This window comes from Dipodomys spectabilis, unplaced genomic scaffold, assembly GCF_019054845.1.
Source record: "Dipodomys spectabilis isolate Male_0828 unplaced genomic scaffold, ASM1905484v1 ptg000030l, whole genome shotgun sequence".
Lineage (NCBI taxonomy): Eukaryota > Metazoa > Chordata > Mammalia > Rodentia > Heteromyidae > Dipodomys > Dipodomys spectabilis.
Window position 1 is genome coordinate 4,079,572 of NW_024870707.1, and position 23,587 is coordinate 4,103,158.

At 35.0% G+C, this 23,587-nt stretch overlaps 3 protein-coding genes across 3 annotated transcripts; all 3 read left to right on the plus strand.

The window, feature by feature from the left end:
• The first annotated feature begins 3,005 nt into the window (after positions 1-3,005).
• LOC122104758 (olfactory receptor 8H1-like) lies at positions 3,006-3,941 on the plus strand. Its single transcript, XM_042675693.1, has one exon. It carries the CDS (start codon positions 3,006-3,008, stop codon positions 3,939-3,941), a length of 936 nt encoding a protein of 311 aa, XP_042531627.1.
• A 7,758-nt stretch (positions 3,942-11,699) lies between these two features.
• Positions 11,700-12,647, plus strand: LOC122105275 (olfactory receptor 8H1-like). Its single transcript, XM_042676438.1, has one exon. The coding sequence runs from the start codon at positions 11,700-11,702 to the stop codon at positions 12,645-12,647; it is 948 nt and encodes a 315-aa protein (XP_042532372.1).
• Positions 12,648-20,345: 7,698 nt separating this feature from the next.
• Positions 20,346-21,293, plus strand: LOC122105266 (olfactory receptor 8H1-like). The gene has a single exon (XM_042676429.1). It carries the CDS (start codon positions 20,346-20,348, stop codon positions 21,291-21,293), a length of 948 nt encoding a protein of 315 aa, XP_042532363.1.
• The last annotated feature ends 2,294 nt before the right edge of the window (positions 21,294-23,587 follow it).

Consider the following 23,587-nt stretch of genomic DNA (forward strand, 5'->3'; position numbering starts at 1 on the left):
CTGGGTCATAGGGGAACTCTATGTTGAGTCTTTTGAGGAACCTCCATACTAATTTCCAAAGTGGTTGAACACGTTTACACTCCCACCAACAGTGCAGTAGAGTTCTCTTCTGTCCAATTTCCCCTCCAGCCTCTGTTGTGATTAGAGTTCTTGATTAAAACCTTATAACTGGGGTGAGATACATTCTCAATGTTGGTTTGATTTGCATTTCATTTATGGCTAGGGAGGATGAGCATTTCTTCATGTGTCTATTGGCCATCCTTCTTTCCTCTTGGGACATTTTCTCATTAAGTATGACCCATATTTTAAAATCAACATGGTCTCCCTATAAATGATAACCATGTTACATACTGGCATAATATGCAATAAATCTTTGAAAATATAATAGATAATGTCTCTCTCTACACACACACACACACACACACACACACACACACACACACACACTCAAAACTAGATCAATATCCATTTTGCGTTTGGAAAAATATCTAAATACAGAAATTTGTTCAAGGTGACTTTCTTCATCAACCTTTATGTCACCAAGGAAATAATGACTTAGAAAACCATATATTAACTCATTTATCTTAAGCTCAGCTGGTCACATAGTCTGAACAAGAATTTTGAAACTACAAATTTTTCTGTCTTAGAAAAACTAAAACTTTGATTAAAAATCAATGTCCTTGTAAAAATTCAGCAGATATAGAGTACATAAAGTAATTCTTCTCTATTTACTTCAACAGGTTGTCTTCTGAAAATCTGGGATACAAGCACATTTTTTAATCAAATACTGATTTTTCATATGGTTAGGTAATGGCTTTTATGATGAGTTCAAATAAGAAATATTTAGTCTGATTCTCACTTCAAATATGATTCTCACATTTTCACGTTCTCCTTTGATTTCTTCATCTTGGAAAAAAATACTACTCAGTGAAATATTTCCACTTCATTATTGTTATTTTAATTCTTTTCACTCTTTTAAGGAAATAGCCACCTGTTTATATGCAACCAGGTAGATGGGGTTTTGCCAGTATGTTATTGACAAATTTGCCAGGGTTGCTTTATCATTTTCTTGCAAGTGTTCTTTCATGAATAATCAAATCCACTTTCAGAGTGAACCATAGTGCACAAGTAGTACATACAGAGGCAGGGGGGACAAAACCAGTGCAGAAAGGAGAGAGACCACAGGCTTGTGAAGCTGAATAATTAGTGTGGTCCCTGAGATGTGGGGAGCACTCTGTGTACTCTTGGTGAAGGGTCACCAAGAGAGGTTGTGATGTTCACCAGGTGTCCTCATGACACAAGTGATTTCATATTACAAATTTCTCACATTGAAATGAGCATATTAAATATGCAGCACAATATTAATTATGCAATTTTTCAAGAATATATATAATATCCAGATAAGCACTTTTTGCACATTATGAAGTGATTGACAAAGTTGCAAATGTAAAATAAAATGACTCTTATGAATTTCTCTGAATTTCATTGTACTCCAGAATTTAATACACGTGTACTATACATGACATAATTGTACTATTCAATATGTAATTTTTCATGTTAACATTTAAAAATGCCACTTTATAGTGACAGTCACAAAGTCAATATTTATGCTAAAACTTTCTAATGATTACCAGTGTTACTTTCATATATATATATATATATATGCATATATATTTTATGTAGGCATCCTCAATAGGAAAAGGTAATCATGTTCTTCATTTTGTACCAGATAGAAAAGGCAATATTTTATACATTAAGTCTTGCAACTTCTATCTTTGAACACATGCCAAGTAATTTATTTTTTTGCTGGAAATTGGTCCCTAAGAATGACACAGTGTTGCACAATTCTCCAAGCCCTTTAAATGAGGTGCCCTGCAGCTAGCATGCTGGAGAGGCTGTAACCACTGCTCTGTAGAAAACCAAAGTACTTGTTAAGTGTCTTTTGAGGCAGACCTAACCAGTATACTTAGGATTAAGTCAACCAGAACACATTTTTTAGAATGATTTAATTTATCACAGATGAAAAGAAATAATACATTCAAAATACAAAAATATGTATACATGAAATAACAAATGCTGTTATATCATAGAATCATTCACCTTTTATAATACATTTTATTAGTTCTGAGAGGCAAATTGTGGATTAACATATTATATGGACAATCTCTAATGAATTTTCAACACTTTGGGCTCACAGTAAGTATTCTTATAAAAACTGTAAAATCAGATCAGTTAACAGTCGCTTTGTTGGAACATTACTTGTAGACATAAGACTTGTACCTTATGGTAAGTGATATTAGCATTGCTTGAAACAAAACTGCAGACATGATCTAGATTGATCAAAATATAACTTTTGGGAAAAATTATATGCTACTTTGGAGTATATGATGCAAGGTAGAAATTGACTTTTATGAGTGGTATGATATAAATGTGCACTAATACAATACCATAAAATGAAAATCTGAAATTTGACTTTATCAACATTGCAAACAAATGAACAGATTCACTGAATCGCCTCTCAATATTTATTCGGACAAATGTTCTGTTTAGATTTACAGAAATAATTATTAAATGAAATACACTGGTAAGATCATGCTGCTTCATGTCAAAGACCTAAAACTAGAATCAACATCCAAACACAATTAATTCAAATAAAGTTATTTAAAGTTTCACTTGATTCTCCACATTTAGGGTACTGGAAACATAAAAGCACCAATGGTCTACCACTTGTGCAGGCTGAAAATCTTCTTTGTCAAAGATAACACTTGGAGAAATTTCAGAATCTTTCTCATTAAGAAATACCTTACTATTTATATTCTGTATTCAAATGGAAGTCTGCCGATATGCTTAGGAATTGATAGGTGAGTCAAAGCTTAAATTATTACCAATTTTGAGAAAGACAAAATTAATTATTAACATGAGCACTGAACAGGTCAGAGAATAAAACTTCATGAGTTTATTTATGCTTTCACCTCTCATTTCTCAATAGTTAATATTAATCCACTATGAATACCTGGAATGACACAAATGTGCGCTACTTCATCCTTACGGGATTAACAGATTCTGAAGAGGTCCAATTGGCCCTCTCTCTGCTCTTTCTCCTGATCTACCTGACTTCTGAGCTGGGTAACCTAGGTATGATAACCATCATTTGGCTGGATCACCAGCTTCACACACCTATGTATTTTTTTCTCAGTCAACTTTCATTCCTTGACCTATGTTATTCAAATGTCATCACACCTAAAACCTTAGTGAACTTGCTGACTTCCTCTAAGAGCATTTCATACTTGGGCTGTTTCACTCAGTTGTACTTTTTCATTTTGCTTAGTGCTACAGAATGCTTTCTTCTCTCCTCTATGGCATATGATCGCTACATTGCTATCTGTAACCCTTTGCACTACCCAGTGATTATGTCACCAAGACTCTGCCAAGTCCTGCTCACTGGGTCCTATACAGTTGGCTTTTTGGATTCCTTTGTCAATAACCTTTGTATGAGCAGATTGCATTTCTGCAACTCCAACATGATCCATCACTTTTTCTGTGACGCATCCCCCATTTTAATCCTATCCTGCAATGACACCTATGGCATTGAGATGATGATCATGTGTCTTGCTGGTTCCACAGTAATAGTCTCACTAATCATAATATGTGTGTCCTATGTATGCATTCTGTCGACTATTCTGAAAATCACTTCCACTTCAGGAAAGCAGAAAGCCTTCTCCACCTGTGCCTCCCATCTCCTTGGAGTCACCATTTTCTATGGCACCATAATTTTTACTTATTTAAAACCCAAGAAGTCCTACTCACTGGGAAAGGATCAAGTGGCTTCTGTGTTTTACACTATTGTCATTCCCATGCTGAATCCACTCATTTATAGTCTAAGAAATAAGGAAGTGAAAAATGCTTTCATTAGGGTCATGCAGAAAAGAGGTGGCAAATAAAATAACAGTGGTTATAAACCTTTAAAATTATCTTTTGTTTTTCAATTATTGGGAAATAAAATAACAGTGGTTATAAGCCTTTAAAATTATCTTTTGTTTTTCCATTATTGGGCAGGTCTTCTGACTCTCTCTAAAAACATACAAAAATACTGCTTTTGAATGTAACCAAAGCCATGCACTCTTAAATATTACCCAGAGTGGTTTCTGTGACTCCAAGATGTAATCCAGTTTCTAATATTCTAAGATGAATAATACTTGACTTACTTAAAAATTAATAAAATATATAGATCAAGTAATTGACAATAGGCTTTCTCCACAACCCTTATTTTGTTATCTGGAAGAGTTCTAAAATTTCCCTTATTTTGAATTATTATCACCATATTAAAATTAGAGCTTGTATTTTCACTATTAAAGATGATAAATGTCCTCTTTTCTTTCTCTCGCTTGCTTCCCTTATTCCCTTTCCTCCTCCTTCCCTCTCTCCCTTCCCTCCTACTTCAGACCCCCATAATTCTGGGGTTTGAATCCCAGGACACTCTGTTTGTTAGGTACTCTACCATGATATCACCATCATTCCAAGCCTAGTTTCTATGATTGTACTAGTATTTATTCCAAGTTAATATTTTTTTACTATCACGTTAATCGAGCACTTGAAAAGTATCATCTCAGAGGTGCTTCTTCTTTTTAATTATTATTATTTTTTGTCAAGTTGATATACAGGGGGTTACAGTTACATAAGTGAGGTAGTGAGTACATCTCTTGTCAAATTCTTACCCCCTCCCTCATTTTTCTCCTACTTTGTCTTCCCTCACTTCCTCCAAGTTGTACAGATCATTTTCAACATAATATTTGTGTATATCGCTGCTGCTTCATTCATCCTTTGTCCTTTCTCTCCCCATTCTGTTGCTCCCCTTCCCTTCCCTAATTTGAATAAACATACACACAATACCAGGGTACCGAAAACAAATACAGCGACAACTGACCATAGGGGGAATAACATACAAAAAACAAGATATCACATAGTACACGAAAAACAACAACAAAGAAAAACTACTTGTGTCCATGTCTTGGAGTTCATTTCGCTTAGCATTTTCTTATATGGTCATATATACAATGATATTGAGCTATTCTGCTCATCTACTAAGACTATTCTTAGTAGATACTAATTATTTCAAGTATGGACCTATGTTTCTTTTGGTTTGTCTTAAAATCACTTAACTTGATATTTTCCAAGTCGTTCCATTTCCTTACAAATGGGCCGTGTCATTCCTTTTTTTTTTTATTGTGAAAATACCTTACAGAGGGGTTACAACTACATGGGCAAGATAATGAGTACACTTCTTATCAAGCATTGTTGCCTCCTCCTTTGTTGTCCTTTCCCATCTCTTCCCCTCTCTCCCCCTACCTCCCTTCAATACCCAGCCCCACCACCACCCCCATCTCCACCCCCCGACCCGCCACCCCCCACTCCCGTGCCGGCCAAAGTTGTAAAGTTCGTTTTTCCACATAATATCTTGTACATCTCATTGTTGTAATGGGTCCACCTGTATCTACTTAAACAATTTGTTTTGTCCCTTTCCTTCCACAAATTATACCAACATCAAATACATTGATGGAAGCGCACTCTCTTGTTTATTGGTTTGTCTTTGGGCAGGTTGAAGTGGGGTACAAAATGGTGGAACAAATGGTGAAATGCTGCAGCAGTGACACTAGACATTATATTGAAAATTACTGGATTATTTCATATTGATTCTGTCTCTCTAATAACCTTCAAATGTGTTTCTTCTTTTACAATTTTCACTGCTTCAGTCTCTCTTAATTTCCTCCATTTTCATTCATTCTCACAACTGATAGAGACTTTCACATTATCATGTTCCCTTGACCAACCCCTTCAATAGATCTCCAAGAGTAAAGTTCTAAATTATGTACTTCCTTAAAACCATTGACTCTCCTAATTAGAATAGTTTCTTTGGCTTCTTTTACTTTAGGCTGTTACATCCTTCATATTGCCCTTCCTTTCAAGACTACAGACCTGTTCAACTAACAGCTACAGACAACTGTCTTTAGAATGGTTGTTCATAATAAACCTTTTGTATTGGTCACTATCAAGTAAATGAGTACTTGATTCTTCTGGTGTGCATTCATCAGACTGTTTAAAGTACCTTTCCTTCCAATAAAAGACTCCCATTCAAAGACTAGGAGAATTGCTCTCCCTAAAGACTTTTTCATAATGCCCTTGAAAAAGGTGGATTTTTGCTGCCATTGTTCTATCATCATCTTTTCCATTATAAAAATGATTAAAATATATTTTCACTTCTGACTTCACATCTGAATTAATTTTTACACTTCTAAGAAAACAATGACCGCAGCTCATTAAACTTCATTATTACCAAATTCATAGGAAAGTGTCTATGAATAGTTGGTTGTATGACACATTTGTTGAAAAAATTTGTGAGTTCATTTGTAGACTGAATTTATGAGTTAATTTTTTATGCAATTGTTTCCTATTATGTGATTTGTATTTTATATTAAAAATGAATAAAGAAAAATGCATTTGTTTTTCTGTTGCAAATTACAGCTTTTGGTAAAAGGCTTTCAATAATACTTTCTGATGGACATGTAAGAATTGAATAGTGACAAAACTATCTAATAAGATGACAATTGTCTTTGTAAGTTCCATGTGAAACATGATAAAGCATAAACAGTAAATAGAGTTATGATTTTAAGAAGACTGATGTTTGAGGACAATATTTATATAAGTAAAATTTGCTTGTCTACTCAAAGTCTCATACTAACATGTATTTGAAATACTTTTTCCTGGAATATCATTTCTGGTTTCATCCAGAGTAGATATATCATGATCTCCTTTGGTTTTCTTTTAAAAAATAAGAAAGTAAAAATGTAATTCATCAAAAACGTGAATACCATGTAATTCACATATAGATATAAACATTCCTATAAACGATTTTATTTTATTCCAACAATTAGAGAAAGCCAACAGATTATGATTCATTGAGTGTTGTAGAATAATTCAGCAGCCTAGACAAGTATCCACTAATTGGCTCTGGGAGTACAGCCATGAATATCTCTGATTCCCAAGAGTTGGGTTAATAGAACTTGCTGCCATTTGTTGCAGGCTTCTAGAAAGAATCAAGAGAGGTGGATAGCATTGATTCCTACAGTCCCTTATGAAAATGGACATCAGGAAACATCAGTTTGTGAAAGTAACATACAAGGTCTTTCATTTCTACCCTGAAGGTAGCTCAGAGCCTTATCCCTTCAGAACTATTAAGGAATGGTTACTGTGGAAGGTGACCACAGTAAGACACTGATTACACACTACCTTAACTACTCACTGTTCAAACATTAAAATGCAAAGGCTGATTCTGCACATGAAGCTTGATAAACAGTGGAAAGTTTTTGTCAGTCTCAGGATCACCCGTTTTATTTGAAACAATTTTGTGTGAAACAGAAATTTACCTGGAACCATAATCAAAGAAAATGACAGGGGAAATAGTGACTCAGAAGGAAATGTCCCAGCACATACAGTCTCTTCCATGGACCAGCTGAGGAAAGAAGCACTTATCATTTCCAGGCAACTTGTGACTTCCTTTAAGATCAGCTCCACTCTGCACAAGATGTTGAGGAAGCCAGCTTGGGGTCAGGTGACCCTGTGACTGGTATTGTATGTGAAGAATTCTGTGCCTGTTTACAGACATTCTGCCTGCATTGCAGAGAGTCCTGTGGACTGCACATGCCAGGATTGATGCACTGCGAACTTTCTGCCTAGTCTGACTTATACATGTGTGAGTGTGATTCTCCACATCCACTCAACATTTATATAGGAAAAAGTCCCCCCAGCTTCCACTCAAAATACTGGACTTTCAGTGACTATGGCCTATAGAGGTGATTTTTTTTTAATTAGCACATACAGGTTGGACAAAAGGAATTCTTTATTACATTCTTGTAGTGTACAAGGTGCCCTGAACGAAGCCACATCTCTATCAATCTAAATCACTCGGTCAATCATGATAACCCTGTCTTCCAAATTCATTCTTCTTGTTTCATTCTTACATTTTCAAGCCTACATATAAATAATTTGAGTGTATTCACTCTTCTTCACTCACTTTCTTTAGGTTTACTTCACGAACCTTTATAACATTCACATATTTCCAGAGAGATGAAATCATCATACAGAAATAATACCAGTACACTCATCACAGGAGTATGTATATGACCCATATTTTAAAATGAATTTGTTTCCCTGTAACTGATGAACTAATAAAAATGTTACATATTGATATAACAAACATGTATAAAAATATAATAGATAATGTCTCTCTCTCTCTCTCTACACACACACACACAGACACACACACAGACACACACACACACACACACACACACACGATCAATGTCCATTTTATATTTGGAAAATAAAAACTACACATAGCAACTTTGTTCAAGATGATTTTCTTCATCAAAAATTTGGCCACCAAGTAAACAAGGACAGAAAATTATACATTTCGCTAATTGTTCTTGTTTTTATTTATTTTTTTTTCTGGTCTGGAGCTTGAACTGAGGGCCTGGACACTGTCCTTGAGCCTCTTTGTGTGCAAGGCTAGCTCTACCACTTGATCCCAGCACCTCTTCTGGCGTTTTCTGTGTATGTGGTATTAAGGAATAAAACCCAGGGCTTCATGCATGCTAGGCATGTTAAGCCACATTCCCAGCCTAATTGCTAATTGTCTTAAGCTCAGCTGGTAACATAGTGTGACCTTGGATTTTGAAACTAAAATATTTCTGTCTCAGAACAACTAAAATTTTGATTACAAAGCAATGTCCTTGTAAAAATTCATCAAATAAGGAATACATAAAATGATACTTCTCTATTTACTTCAGTAGGTTTTCTTTTGAAAACCTGGGTTATGAGCACATATTTTTCTTCAGAAACTCATTTTATAATGATAACAAAAGGCTTTTGTGATGAGTTCAGATGGGAAGTTTTTAGTATGATTCTCACTTCATGCATTTTCAGATTTTCTTTTCGTTTTCACCCCCCCCCCTTTGTGTGTGTGTGTGTGTATGTGAAAATACCGTACAGAGGGGTTACAATTACATGGGCAAGGTCTTATCAAGCATTGTTGCCTCCTTCTTTGTTTCCCCTTCCCATCCCTTCCCATCTCCCCCTCCCTACCCCACCCCAAAGCTGTAAAGTTTGTATTTCAACATTACGACTTGTATATCTTATTGTTGCAGTGACTCCAACTGTATCCCTATTTAAAGGGTTTGTTCTTTCCCTTCCTCTCCACAAATTATACCAACATCAAACACAATGAAAGCAGGGGTTATTCCGTAGGGGAGGGACATACAAAGCAACAAAGAAATCATCTTATAAATATGTTAGAAACAATCGCAAGAAAGAAAAAACATTTGAATCCTTATCTTGGGGTTCATTTCGCCTAACATGTTTATCTGATGGTTTCTGCTTGTCTCAGACAGTTATTAGTTATTGCAAATAAGGGAAACCATGAGTCCTCCTTTGGGAAAATAAATAATACTCAATGAAGTATTTCTAATACATTATAATTATTTTAATTTTTTCACTCTTGTAAGGAAAAAATCACCTGTTTATATACATCCAGATAGATGGTGTATTTCCAGTATAATATATTGTTATATTATTGTATATTATATTAATATATAGTATATATATATTATATTATAATATGATTGACAAATTTGTCAGGTTGCGTTATCATTTTCTGACAAGTGTTCTTTCGTAAACAATCAGGTCCATCTACAGAGTAAAACACCGTGCACAGGTAGTACGTACAGATGCAGGCAGGACAAAACCAGTGCGGACAGGTGAGAGCCCAGAGTCTTGTGAAGCTGAAAAATTAGTGCGGTCCCTGAGAGCTGGGAAGCACTCTGTGTACTGACTGAGTGAGGGGTCACCAAGAGAGGTTGTGATGTTCACCAGGTGTCCTCATGACACAAGTGATTTCATATTACAAATTTCTCACATTGAAATGAGCATATTAAATATGTATCACAGTAATAATTATGCAGTTCTTCAAGGATATATAGTATGTCCTAATAAGCACTTTCTGCACTTTGTGAAATGATTGACAAAGTTGCAATTATAATTTAAAATGACTCTCATGAATTTCTCTGAATTTCATTGCACTCCATAATTTATAGTACACATGTACTATACATGACATAATTGTACTACTCAATATGTAATTTTTCATGCTAACATTTAAAGATTCCACTTCATAGTGACAGTCATAAAGTCAATATTTATGCTAAAGCTTTCTAATGATTACCAGTGTTACTTTAATATATATATATATATATAATATAGGCATATATATAATATAATGTATATATAATATAATATATATATATATAATGTTGGCATCTTCAAAAGGAAAAGGTAATCATGTTCTTTATTTTGTAACTAGATAGAAAAGGCAACATTTTATACATTAAGGCTTGCAACTTCTGTCTTTGAACACATGCCAAGTAATTTTTTTTTGATGGAAATTGGTCCCTGAGAATGACACAGTGTTGCACAATTCTCCAAGCCTTTAAAGGAGGCGCCCTGCAGCTAGCAGCTGGGAGAAGCTATAACCACTGCTCTGTAGAAAACCAAAGTACTTGTTAGGTATTCTTTTGAGGAAGACCTACCTAATATATTTAAGATTAAATCAACCAGAACACACTTTTCAGAAGGATTTAATTCACTACAGATGAAAAGATACAGTAATTTCAAAGTGCACAAAAAATATATACATGGAATAACAAATGCTGCTACATAATAGAACTTTTCACCTTTTATAATTCATTTTATTAGTTCTGAAAGGCAAATTGATGATTAACATATTATATGGATGATCTTTAATGAATTCTTTTCTTTTCACCAGCTTGGGATCACAGTAAGTATTCTTATAAAACCTGTAAAATCAGATCAGATAGCATTCGCTTTGTGGGAACATTATTTGTAGACATATGACTTGTGCCTTAAGCTAAGTGATATCAGCATTGCTTGAAACAAAACTGCAGACCTGATCTAGTTATAATCATTGGGAAAAATTACATGTTAAGTGTTTGACTTTCAAGTATATGATAAAAGATAGAAATTAACCTTTGTGAGTGGTGTGATATAAATGTGCACTAATACAATACTATAAAATGAAAATTAGGAATTTGACTTTATCAACATTGCAAACAAATGAACAGTGCATGATTCACTGAATATCCTCTCAGTATTTCCTCAAACTAATGTTCTGTTCAGATTTACTGAAATAATTATTAAATGAAATACACTGGTAAGATCCTGCTGTTTCCTATCAAAGACCTAAGACTAGAATCAACATCCAAACACAATTAATTCAAATAAAGTTATTTAAAGTTTTGCTTGATTCTCCAAATCTAGGATACTAGAAATATAAAAGCACCAATGGTCTACCACTTGTGCAGGCTGAAAATCTTCTTTGTCAAAGATAACACTTGGAGAAATTTCAGAATCTTTCTCATTAAGAAATACCTTACTATTTATGTTCTGTATTCAAACGGCAGTCTGCCGATATGCTTAGGAATTGATAGGTGAGACAAAGCTTAAATTATTACCAATTTTGAGAAAGACAAAATTAATTGTTAACATGAGCACTGAACAGCTCAGAGAATAAAACTTCATGAGTTTATTTACGCTTTCACCTCTCATTTCTCAATAGTTAACATTACCCCATTATGAATACCTGGAATGACACAAATGTGGGCTACTTCATCCTTACGGGATTAACAGATTCTGGAGAGGTCCAATTGGCCCTCTCTCTGCTCTTTCTCCTGATCTACCTGATTTCTGAGCTGGGTAACCTAGGTATGATAACCATCATTTGGCTGGATCACCAGCTTCACACACCTATGTATTTTTTTCTCAGTCAACTTTCTTTCCTTGATCTATGTTATTCAAATGTCATCACACCTAAAACCTTAGTGAACTTGCTGACTTCCTCTAAGAGCATTTCGTACTTAGGCTGTTTCACTCAGTTGTATTTTTTCATTTTGCTTAGTGCTACAGAATGCTTTCTTCTCTCCTCTATGGCCTATGATCGCTACATTGCTATCTGCAACCCTTTGCACTACCCAGTGATTATGTCACCAAGACTCTGCCGAGGCCTGCTCACTGGGTCCTATATGGTTGGCCTTTTGGATTCCTTTGTCAATAACCTTTGTATGAGCAGATTGTATTTCTGCAACTCCAACATAATCCATCACTTTTTCTGTGACACATCCCCAATTTTAATCCTATCCTGCAATGACACCTATTTCATTGAGATGATGATAATGTTTCTTGCTGGTTCCACGGTAATAATCTCACTTATCATAATATGTGTGTCCTATGTGTACATTCTGTCGACTATTCTGAAAATCAGTTCCACTTCAGGAAAGCAGAAAGCCTTCTCCACCTGTGCCTCCCATCTCCTTGGGGTCACCATTTTCTATGCCACCGTCATTTTTACTTATTTAAAACCCAAGAAGTCCTACTTGCTGGGAAAGGATCAAGTGGCTTCTGTGTTTTATACTATTGTCATTCCAATGCTGAACCCACTCATTTATAGTCTGAGAAATAAGGAAGTGAAAAATGCTTTCATTAGGGTCATGCAGAAAAGAGGTGGGTTCAGGCAAATAAAATAACAGTGGTTATAAGCCTTTAAAATTATCTTTTGTTTTTGTCATTATTGGGAAGGTCTTTTGATTCTCTCTAAAAACATACAAAAATACTGCTTTTGAATATAACCAAAGCCATGCAGTCTTAAATATTACCCAGAGTGGTTTCTGTGAATCTAATGTGTAATCTAGTTTGTAATATTCTAAGATGAATAATATTTGACTTACTTAAAAATTAATAAAATATAGAGCTCAAATAATTGACAATAAGCTTTCTCCACATCCCTTATTTTGTTATCTGGAAGAGTTCTAAAATTTTCCTTATTTTGAATTAGTATCACTGTATTATAAAATTAGATCTTGTATTTTCACTATTAAGGGTGATAAATGTCCTCTTTCCTTTCCCTGGCTTACTTCTCTTCTTCCCTTTCCTCTCTCCTTCCTTCCCTCCCTTCCCTCCTAATTCTGACCCTCATATATCTGGGGTTTGAATCCCAGGACACTGTGTTTGTTAGGTACTCTACCAGGATATCACCATCATTCCAAGCCTAGTCTATAATTGTACTAGTATTTATTCCAAGTTAATATATTTTCTTACTATCGCATTTATCAGGAACTTAAAAAGTATCAACTCAGAAGTGATTCTTCCTTTTAATTATTATTTTTTGTCAAGGTGATGTACAGGGGTTTATAGTTACATAAGTGAGGTAGTGAGTACATCTCTTGTCAAATTGTTACCCTTCCTTCATTTTTCTCCAATTTTGCCTGCCCCCCCCACTTCCCTCATGTTTGTACAGATCATTTTCAACATAGTTTCTTGTGTATATTGCTGCTGCTTCGTTCCTCCCTTGTCCTTTGTCTCCCCATTCTGTTGGTCCCTTTCCCTTCCCTAATTCAAATAAACATACATGCAATACCAGGGAACCAAAATCAAATACAGCTACAACTGACCACAGGGGGAAGAGCATACAAAAATCAAGAAATCACATAGTACACGAAAAACAACAACAACAAAGAAAAACTTGTGTCCATGTCTTGGAGTTCATTTTGCTTAGCCTCTTCTTATATGTTCATATATACATAGCTATTGAGCTATTCTGCTCATCTACTAAGATTATTCTAGACGCATACTATTTCAAGTTAGGGAAACCATGGGACCAACGTTTCTTTCGGTTTGTCTCAAAATCACTTGACTTGCTATTTTCCAAGTCTTTCCACTTCCTTACAAATGTGGTGGTGTCATTCTTTTTTTTTAATTGTGAAAATACTTTATAGAGTGGTTACAATTACATAGGCAAAATAATGAGTACATTTCTTACCAAGCATTGTTGACTCCTCCTTTGTTTTCCCTTCCCATCCCTTCCCCTCTCTCCCTTCACCTGCCCCAATCCCCAACTCCACCACCACCAACAGGATCACCTCCATCCCTCGCACCCCCCCCCTTGCAGGCCAAAGTTGTAAAGTTCGTTTTTCAACATATGTCTTGTACATCTCATTGTTGCAATGGGTCCACCTGTATCTCTATTTAAACAATTGGTTTTTTTGCTTCCTCTTAGCAAATTATACCGACATCAAATACACTGATGTAAGCACACTGTCTTGTTGATTGGTTTGGCTTTGGGCAGGTTGAGGTGGGGTACAAAACAGTGGGACAAATGGTGAAATGCTGCAGCAGTGACACTCACTAGACACTACAATGAAAATTACTGGATTATTTCATATTGATTCTGTCTCTCTAATAACCTTCAAATGTGTTTCTTCTTTTACAATTTTCACTGCTTCAGTCTCTCTTAATTTCCTCCATTTTCATTCATTCTCACAACTGATATAGACTTTCACACTGACATGTTCCCTTGACCAACCCCTTCAATAGATCTCCAAGAGTAAAGTTCTAAATTCATGTACTTCCTTAAAGCTATTGACTCTCCTGATAATTAGAATAGTTTCTTTGGCTTCTTTTACTTTAGGCTGTTACATCCTTCATATTGCCCTTCCTTTCAAGACTACAAACCTGTTCAACTAACAGCCACAGACAACTGTCTTTAGAATGGTTGTTCATAATAAACTTTTGTATTGGTCACTATCAAGTGAATGACTACTTGATTCTTCTGATGTGGATTCATCAGACTGTTTAAAGTACTTTTCCTTCCAATAAAAGACTCATATTCAAGGACGAGGAGAATTGCTCTCCCTAAAGACTTTTTCATAATGCCCTTGAAAAAAGTAGATATTTTTTCCATTGTTCTATCATCAACTTTTCCATTATAAAAATGATTAAAATATTATTTTCACTTCTGACTTCACATCTGAATTAATTTTTACACTTCTAAGGAAATGATGACCTCATCTCACTAAACTTCATTATTACCAAATTCATAGGATTGTGTCTATGAATAGTTGGTTGTATGACACATTTGTTGAAAGAATTTGTGAGTTCATTTGTAGACTGAATTTATGAGTTAATATTTTCATGCAAGTGTTTCCTAATATGTGATGTGTATTTGATATTAAAAATGAAAAAAGAAAAGTGCATTTGTTTTTCTGTTGCAAATTACAGCTTTTGGAAAAAGGCTTTCAATAATACTTTCTGATGGACATGTAAGAATTGGATAGTGACAAAACTATCTAATGAGATGACAATTGTCTTTGTAAGTTCCATGTGAAACATGATAAAGAATAAACAGTAAATAGAGTTATGATTTTAAGAAAACTGATGTTTGAGGACAATATTTATATAAGTAAAAATTGCTTGTCTACTCAAAGGCTCATACTAACATGTATTTGAAATACTTTTTCCTGGAATATCACTTCTGGTTTCATCCAAAGTAGATATATCATAGTCTCCTTTGGTGTTCTTTTATTTAAAAAAAAGAAGAAAGCAAAAATGTGATTCACCAAAAATGTGAATACTCATGTAATTAATATATATGTATGTATTTGAACGTTCCTATTAACCATTTTATTCTACTCCAACAATTAGAGCAAGCCAACAGATTATGATTCATTGAGTGTTGTAGAATAATTCAGCAGCCTAGACAAGTATCCACTAATTGGCTCTGGGAGTACAGCCATGAATGTCTCTGATTCCCAAGAGTTGGGTTAATAGAACTTGTGCCATTTGTTGCAGACTTCTAGAAGTCATCAAGACAGGTGGATAGCATTGATTCCTACAGTCCCTTATGAAAACGAACATCATGAAACATCAGTCTGTGAAAGTAACACACAGGGTCTTTCATTTCTACCCTGAAGGTAGCTCAAACCCTTATCTCTTCAGAACTATTAAGCAATGGTTAATGTGGAAAATGACCACACTAAGACACTGAATACACATTTCCCTGGCACTAGCTTATATTATAGGGCAACCTTAACTACTCACTGTTCAAGCTTTCAAGTGCAAAGGCTGGTTCTGTACAAGAAGCTTGTTATACAGCTGAAAGCTTTTGCCACTCTCAGGAGCACCTGTTTCATTTGCAACAATTTTGCATGAAAGAGAAATTTATCTGGGATCATAACCAAAAAATGTTAGACAAAAAGTGAGTCAAGAATAAGTGTCCCAAGATATACAGTCTCTGCCATGTACCAGCTGAGGGTAGAAACATTTCTTACTTCTAGGCAGCTTGTGACTTCCTTTCAGATCAGTCCACTCTGCACAGGATGTTGAGGAAGGCCAGCATGGGGTCAGGTGACCCTGTGACTGGTATTGTGTGTGACGAATTCTGTGCCTGTTTACAGACATTCTGCCTGCATTGCAGAGAGTCCTGTGGACTGCACATGCCAGGATTGATGCACTGCGAACTTTCTGCCTAGTCTGACTTATACATGTGTGAGTGTGATTCTCCACATCCACTCAACATTTACATAGGAAAAAGTCCCCCCAGCTTCCACTCAAAATTCTGGACTTTCAGTGACTATGGCCTATAGAGGTGATTTTTTTTTAATTAGCACATATAGGTTGGACAAAAGGAATTCTTTATTACGTTCTTGTAGTGTACAAGGTGCCCTGAACGAAGTCACATCTCTATCAATCTAAATCACTCGGTCAATCATGATAACCCTGTCTTCCAAATTCATTCTTCTTGTTTCATTCTTACATTTTCAAGCCTACATATAAATAATTTGAGTGTATTCACTCTTCTTCACTCACTTTCTTTAGGTTTACTTCACAAACCTTTATAACATTCACATATTTCCAGATAGATGAAATCATCATACAGAAATAATACCAGTACGCTCATCACAGGAGTATGTATATGACCCATATTTTAAAATTAACTTGTTTCCCTGTAACTGATGAACTGACAAAAATGTTATATCATATAATAGATAACGTCTCTCTCTCCACACACACACAGACACACACACACATACATACACACACACTAGATCAATGTCCATTTTACATTTGGAAAATAAAAACTACACCCAGCAAGTTTGTTCAAGATGATTTCCTTCACCAAACTTTTTCGCACCAAGTAAACAATGACAGAAAATTACACATTTCGCTAATTGTTCTTGTTTTTTTTTTTTTCTGGTACTGGAGCTTGAACTCTGGGGCTGGGCAGTGTCCTTGAGCATCTCTGTGTTCAAGGCTAGCTTTACCACTTGATCCCAGCACCTCTTCTGGCTTTTTCTGTGTATGTGGTACTAAGGAATCAAACCAAGGGCTTCATTCATGCTAGGCAAGCCCTCTACTGCTAAGCCACATTCCCAGCCCAATTGCTAATGGTTCTTAAGCTCAGCTGGTCACATAGTTTGACCTTGGATTTTGAAACTAAAATATTTCTGTTTCAGAACAACTAATACTTTGATTACAAAGCAATGTCCTTGTAAAAATTCATCAAATAAGGAATATATAAAGTAATACTTCTCTGTTTAGTTCAGTAAATTTTCTTTTGAAAACGTGGGCTATGAGCACATATTTTTCCTCAAAAATTCATTTTTATAATGATAAGAAATGGCTTTACTGATGAGTTCAGATGAGAAGTTTTTAGTCTGATTCTCACTTCATGCATTTTCAGATTCTCCTTTCGTTTCCCCCCCCTCCCCGCGCCTTTTTTTTTGTATATGTGTGAAAATACCGTACAGAGGGATTACAAGTACATGGGCAAGATAATGAGTACATGTCTTATCAAGCATTGTTTCCTCCTCCTTTGTTTCCCCTTCCCATCCCTTCCCATCTTCCCCTCCCCATCCCACAGCAAAGTTGTAAAGTTCATTTTCAACATTCAGACTTTTACATTTCATTGTTGCAGTGAGTCCAACTGTATCCCTATTTAAAGGTTTGTTTTTTCCCTTCCTCTCCACAAATTATACCAACATCAAATACAATGAAAGCAGGGGTTATACCGTGGGGGAGGGACATACAAAGCAACAAAGAAATCATCTTATATATATGTTAGAAACAATCGCAAGAAAGAAAAAACATTTGAATTCTTATCTTGGGGTTCATTTTGCCTAACATCAGCTTATCTGGCCGTTTCTGCTTGTCTCAGACAGATACTAGTTATTGCAAATAAGGGAAACCATGAGTCCTCCTTTGGGAAAATAAATAATATTCAATGAAGTATTTCCAATTCATTATCAATATTTTAATTCTTTTCACTCTTGTAAGGAAATAATCACCTGTTTATATACATCCAGATAGATGGTGTATTTCCAGTATAATATATTGTTATATTATTGTATATTATATTAATATATAGTATATATATATTATATTATAATATGATTGACAAATTTGTCAGGGTTGCATTATCATTTTCTGACAAGTGTTCTTTTGGAAACAATCAGGTCCATCTACAGAGTAAACCACTTTGCACAGGTAGTACATACAGATGCAGGCAGGACAAAACCAGTGCGGACAGGAGAGAGCCCAGAGTCTTGTGAAGCTGAAAAATTAGTGTGGGTCCATGAGAGCTGGGAAGCACTCTGTGTACTGACTGAGTGAGGGGTCACCAAGAGAGGTTGCGATGTTCACCAGGTGTCCTCATGACACAAGTGATTTCATATTACAAATTTCTCACATTGAAATGAGCATATTAAATATGTAGCACAATAATAATTATGCAGTTCTTCAAGGATATATAGTATGTCCAAATAAGTACTTTCTGGACATTGTGAAATGATTGACAATGTTGCAATTATAATTTAAAATGACTCTCATGAATTTCTCTGAATTTCATTGCACTCCATAATTTATAGTACACATGTACTATACATGACATAATTGTACTACTCAATATGTAATTTTTCATGTTAACATTTAAAGATTCCACATTATAGTGACAGTCACAAAGTCAATATTTATGCTAAAACTTTCTAATGATTACCAGTGTTACTTTAATATATACATATAAATATATATATGTAAATATATATATATATAAAATGTAGGCATCCTCAATAGGAAAAGACAATCATGTTCTTCATTTTGTAACCAGATAGAAAAGGCAACATTTTATACATTAAGGCTTGCAACTTTTGTCTTTGAACACATGCCAAGTAATTTCTTTTTTTTGCTGGGAATTGGTCCCTGAGAATGACACAGTGCTGCACAATTCTCCAAGCCCTTTAAATGAGGTGCCCTGCAGCGAGCAGCTGGGAGAAGCTATAACCACTGCTCTGTAGAAAACCAAAGTACTTGTTAGATATTCTTTTGAGAAAGACCTACCTAGTATATTTAGGATTAAATCAACCAGAACACACTTTTTAGAAGGATTTAATTGTCCACAGATGAAAAGAAACAGTAATTTCAAAATGCACAAAAAACTTATACATGGAGTAACAAATGCTGCTATATAATAGAACCTTTCACCTTTTATAATTCATTTTATTAGCTCTGAAAGGCAAATTGAGGATTACCATATTATATGGACAATCTTTAATGAATTCTTTTATTTTCAACAGCTTGGCTCACAGTAAGTATTCTTATAAAAACTATAAAATCAGATCAGATAACAGTTGCTTTGTTGGAACATTATTTGTAGACATATGAATTGTGCCTTATGCTAAGTGATATCAGCATTGCTTGAAACAAAACTGCAGACCTGATCTAGATTGATCAAGTTGTAATTATTGGGGAAAAAATTACATATTAAGTGTTAGACTTTGGAGTATATGATAAAATCTAGAAATTAATCTTTGTGAATGGTGTGATATAATTGTGCAGTAAAACAATACCATAAAGTAAAAATTTGGAATTTTACTATCGACATTACAAACAAATGAACATGATTCACTGAATATCCTCTCACTATTTCCTCAAACTAATGTTCTGTTCAGATTTACAGAAATAATTTTTAAATGAAATACACTAGTAAGATCCTGCTGTTTCATGTCAAAGACCTAAGACTACAGTCAACATACAAATACAATTCAAATAAAGTTATTTAAAGTTTCGCTTGATTCTCCAAATCTAGGATACTGGAAACATAAAAGCACCAATGGTTTACCACTTGTGCAGGCTGAAAATCTCCTTCGTCAAAGATAACACTTGGAGAAATATCAAAATCATTCTCGTTAAGGAATACCTTACTATTTATGTTCTCTATTCAAATGTCAGTCTGCTTAGGAATTGATAGATGAGTCAAAGTTTAAATTATTACCAATTTTGATAAAGACAAAATTAATAATTAAAAATGAGCACTGAATGGCTCAGAGAATAAAACTTCCTGAATTTATTTATGCTTTCACCTCTCATTTCTCAATAGTTAACATTACCCCATTATGAATACCTGGAATGACACAAATGTGCATTACTTCATCCTTATGGGATTAACAGATTCTGGAGAGGTCCAATTGGCTCTCTCTCTGCTCTTTCTCCTGATCTACCTGACTTCTGAGCTGGGTAACCTAGGTATGATAACCATCATTTGGCTGGATCACCAGCTGCACACACCTATGTATTTTTTTCTCACTCAACTTTCATTCCTTGACCTATGTTATTCAAATGTCATCACTCCTAAAACCTTAGTGAACTTGCTGACTTCCTCTAAGAGGATTTCATACTTGGGCTGTTTCACTCAGTTGTACTTTTTTATTTTGCTTAGCGCAACAGAATGTTTTCTTCTCTCCTCTATGGCCTATGATCGCTACATTGCTATCTGCAACCCTTTGCACTACCCAGTGATTATGTCACCAAGACTCTGCCGAGGCCTGCTCACTGGGTCCTATACGGTTGGCTTTTTGGATTCCTTTGTCAATAACCTTTGTATGAGCAGATTGCATTTCTGCAACTCCAACATAATCCATCACTTTTTCTGTGACACATCCCCAATTTTAATCCTATCCTGCAATGACACCTATGGCATTGAGATGATGATCATGTGTCTTGCTGGTTCCACGGTAATAATCTCACTTATCATAATATGTGTGTCCTATGTGTGCATTCTGTCCACTATTCTGAAAATCAGTTCCACTTCAGGAAAGCAGAAAGCCTTCTCCACCTGTGCCTCCCATCTCCTTGGGGTCACCATTTTCTATGCCACCGTCATTTTTACTTATTTAAAACCCAAGAAGTCCTACTCCCTGGGCAAGGATCAAGTGGCTTCTGTGTTTTATACTATTGTCATTCCAATGCTGAACCCACTCATTTACAGTTTGAGAAACAAGGAAGTGAAAAATGCTTTCATTAGGGTCATGCAGAAAAGAAGAGCATTCAGACAATTAAAATAACAGTGGTTATAAGCTTTTAAACTTATCTTTTGTTTTTGCCTTTATTAGGCAGGTCTTTTGCCTCTCTCTGAAAGATTATGTTTTTGAAGGTATCTGAAGTCATGCAGTCTACATATTACCAGAAGGAGGTTTGTGTGAATACAAAGTGTATTTGAAATTATGAAGTATGTGATAAATATATGAACTTTATGTATGATTTATTTTAAGGGAAACTAATGTTTAAAACATAAAATCCCAGGAATACAACTTTCAAGAACTTTGTTTAACAAAGATTATTAGTGTGGCACACATGCTATGATTTGTACTAATTATTTTCAGTTGGCTTAATTCAAAACACAACCAGTTCTAAAAGAAAAGTTCTGGCTGTGTCCAAATTTGATTTTAGAATAAAGTGTTGAAGAAACATTAATACATTGTACATTTATTTGAAGAAAACTGAATATATTAAAGTTATTTTTATAAAAAGAAGCAATTCAATTAAAATCTAATGCTTACTATTTTTTGTTTGTTTTCTCAATGAAAGCTGTGATTGGATGTGTTCTCAATATTTGGCAATATCCAGAGTCATGGAGATTTTTAGCCCAGAATATGCTAAATTTCTAAAGTTAATTATACATATGCCTTCAATAACTCTTTGGTGTTTATTTGCTAAATCTTTGAAATCTGTGCCTATGTCTTTTATGAAATACTTTGGTGAACTGCTTCTTTGCAAATTTCTGATTCTTTCCACTTTGTAATACTCTAAGATGAATAATACTTGACTTACTTAAATATTAATAAAATTTATAGATCAAATAGACAATATGGGTTTTCCACATCCCTTATTTTGTTATCTATAAGAGTTCCAAAATTTCTTTTGTTGTTAATTATTATCTCCATAATATAAAATTAGAGTTTGTGTTTTCACTATTAAAGGAGATAAATGACCTCTTTTCTTTATCTGGCTTCCTTCCCTTCTTCTCTTCTATCCCTCCTTCCCCTGTCCCTTCCCTCCTAAGTCCAACCCTCATAATTCTGAGGTTAGAATCCTAGGACACTGTCTTTGTTAGGTACTCTAACACTTTATCACCATCATTTTCCAGCCTAATTTCTATAACTGTACTAGTATTCCAAGTTAATATATCTTCTAACTATCACATTAATTGAGCAGTTAATAAGTGTCAACTCAGAGGTGCTTCTTCCTTTTAATTATTAATATTTTTTTGTCAAGGTGGCGCACATAGAGTTACAGTTACATAAGTGAGGTAGTGAGTACATCTGTTGTAAAATTGTTACCCCTTCCCTCATTTTTCTCCTACTTTACCTGCCCCCACACCCCCAAGATGTACAGATCATTTTCAACAAAGTGTCTGCGTATATCGCTGCTCCATTGGTGCCCTCCTTGTCTTTGGTCTCACCATTCTGTTGGTCCCCTTCCCTTCCCTAAGTCAAATAAACATACATGCAATACCAGGGAACCAAAATCAAATACAGCGACAACTGACCATAGGGGGAAGAACATGCAAAAAACAAGAAATCACATAGTACACTAAAAACAACAACAACAAAGAAAAACTTCTTGTGTCCATGTGTTGGAGTTCATTTCGCTTAGCATCTTCTTATATGTTCATACATACATAGCTATTGAGCTATTCTGCTCATCTACTAAGATTCTCCTGGACGCACACTAGGGAAACCATGGGACCTATGTTTCTTTGGGTGTGTTAAAATCACTTAACTTGATATTTTCCAAGTCTTTCCATTTCCTTACAAAATGGGTCTCTGTCATTCTTTCTGATGGAAGCACAGTGTCTTGTTGATTGGTTTGTCTTTGGGCAGGTTGAGGTGGGGTACAAAACAGTGGGACAAATGGTGAAATGCTGCAGCAGTGACACTCACTAGACACTACAATGAAAATTACTGGATTATTTCGTATTGATTCTGTCTCTCAAATAACCTTCAAATGTGTTTCTTCTTTTACAATTTTCACTGCCTCGGTCTCTGTTAATTTCCTTCATTTTCGTTAATTCTCACAACTGATATAGACTTTCACATTGACATGTTCCCTTGACCAACCCCTTCAATAGATCTCCAAGAGTAAAGTTCTAAATTCATGTACTTCCTTAAAACCATTGACTCTCCTGATATTTAGAATAGTTTCGTTGGCTTCTTTTACTTTAGGCTGTTACATCCTTCATATTGCCCTTCCTTTCAAGACTACAGACCTGTTCAACTAACAGCTACAGACAACTGTCTATAGAATGGTTGTTCATAAACAGTAAATAAACATTAAATAAAGTTATGATTTTAAGAAG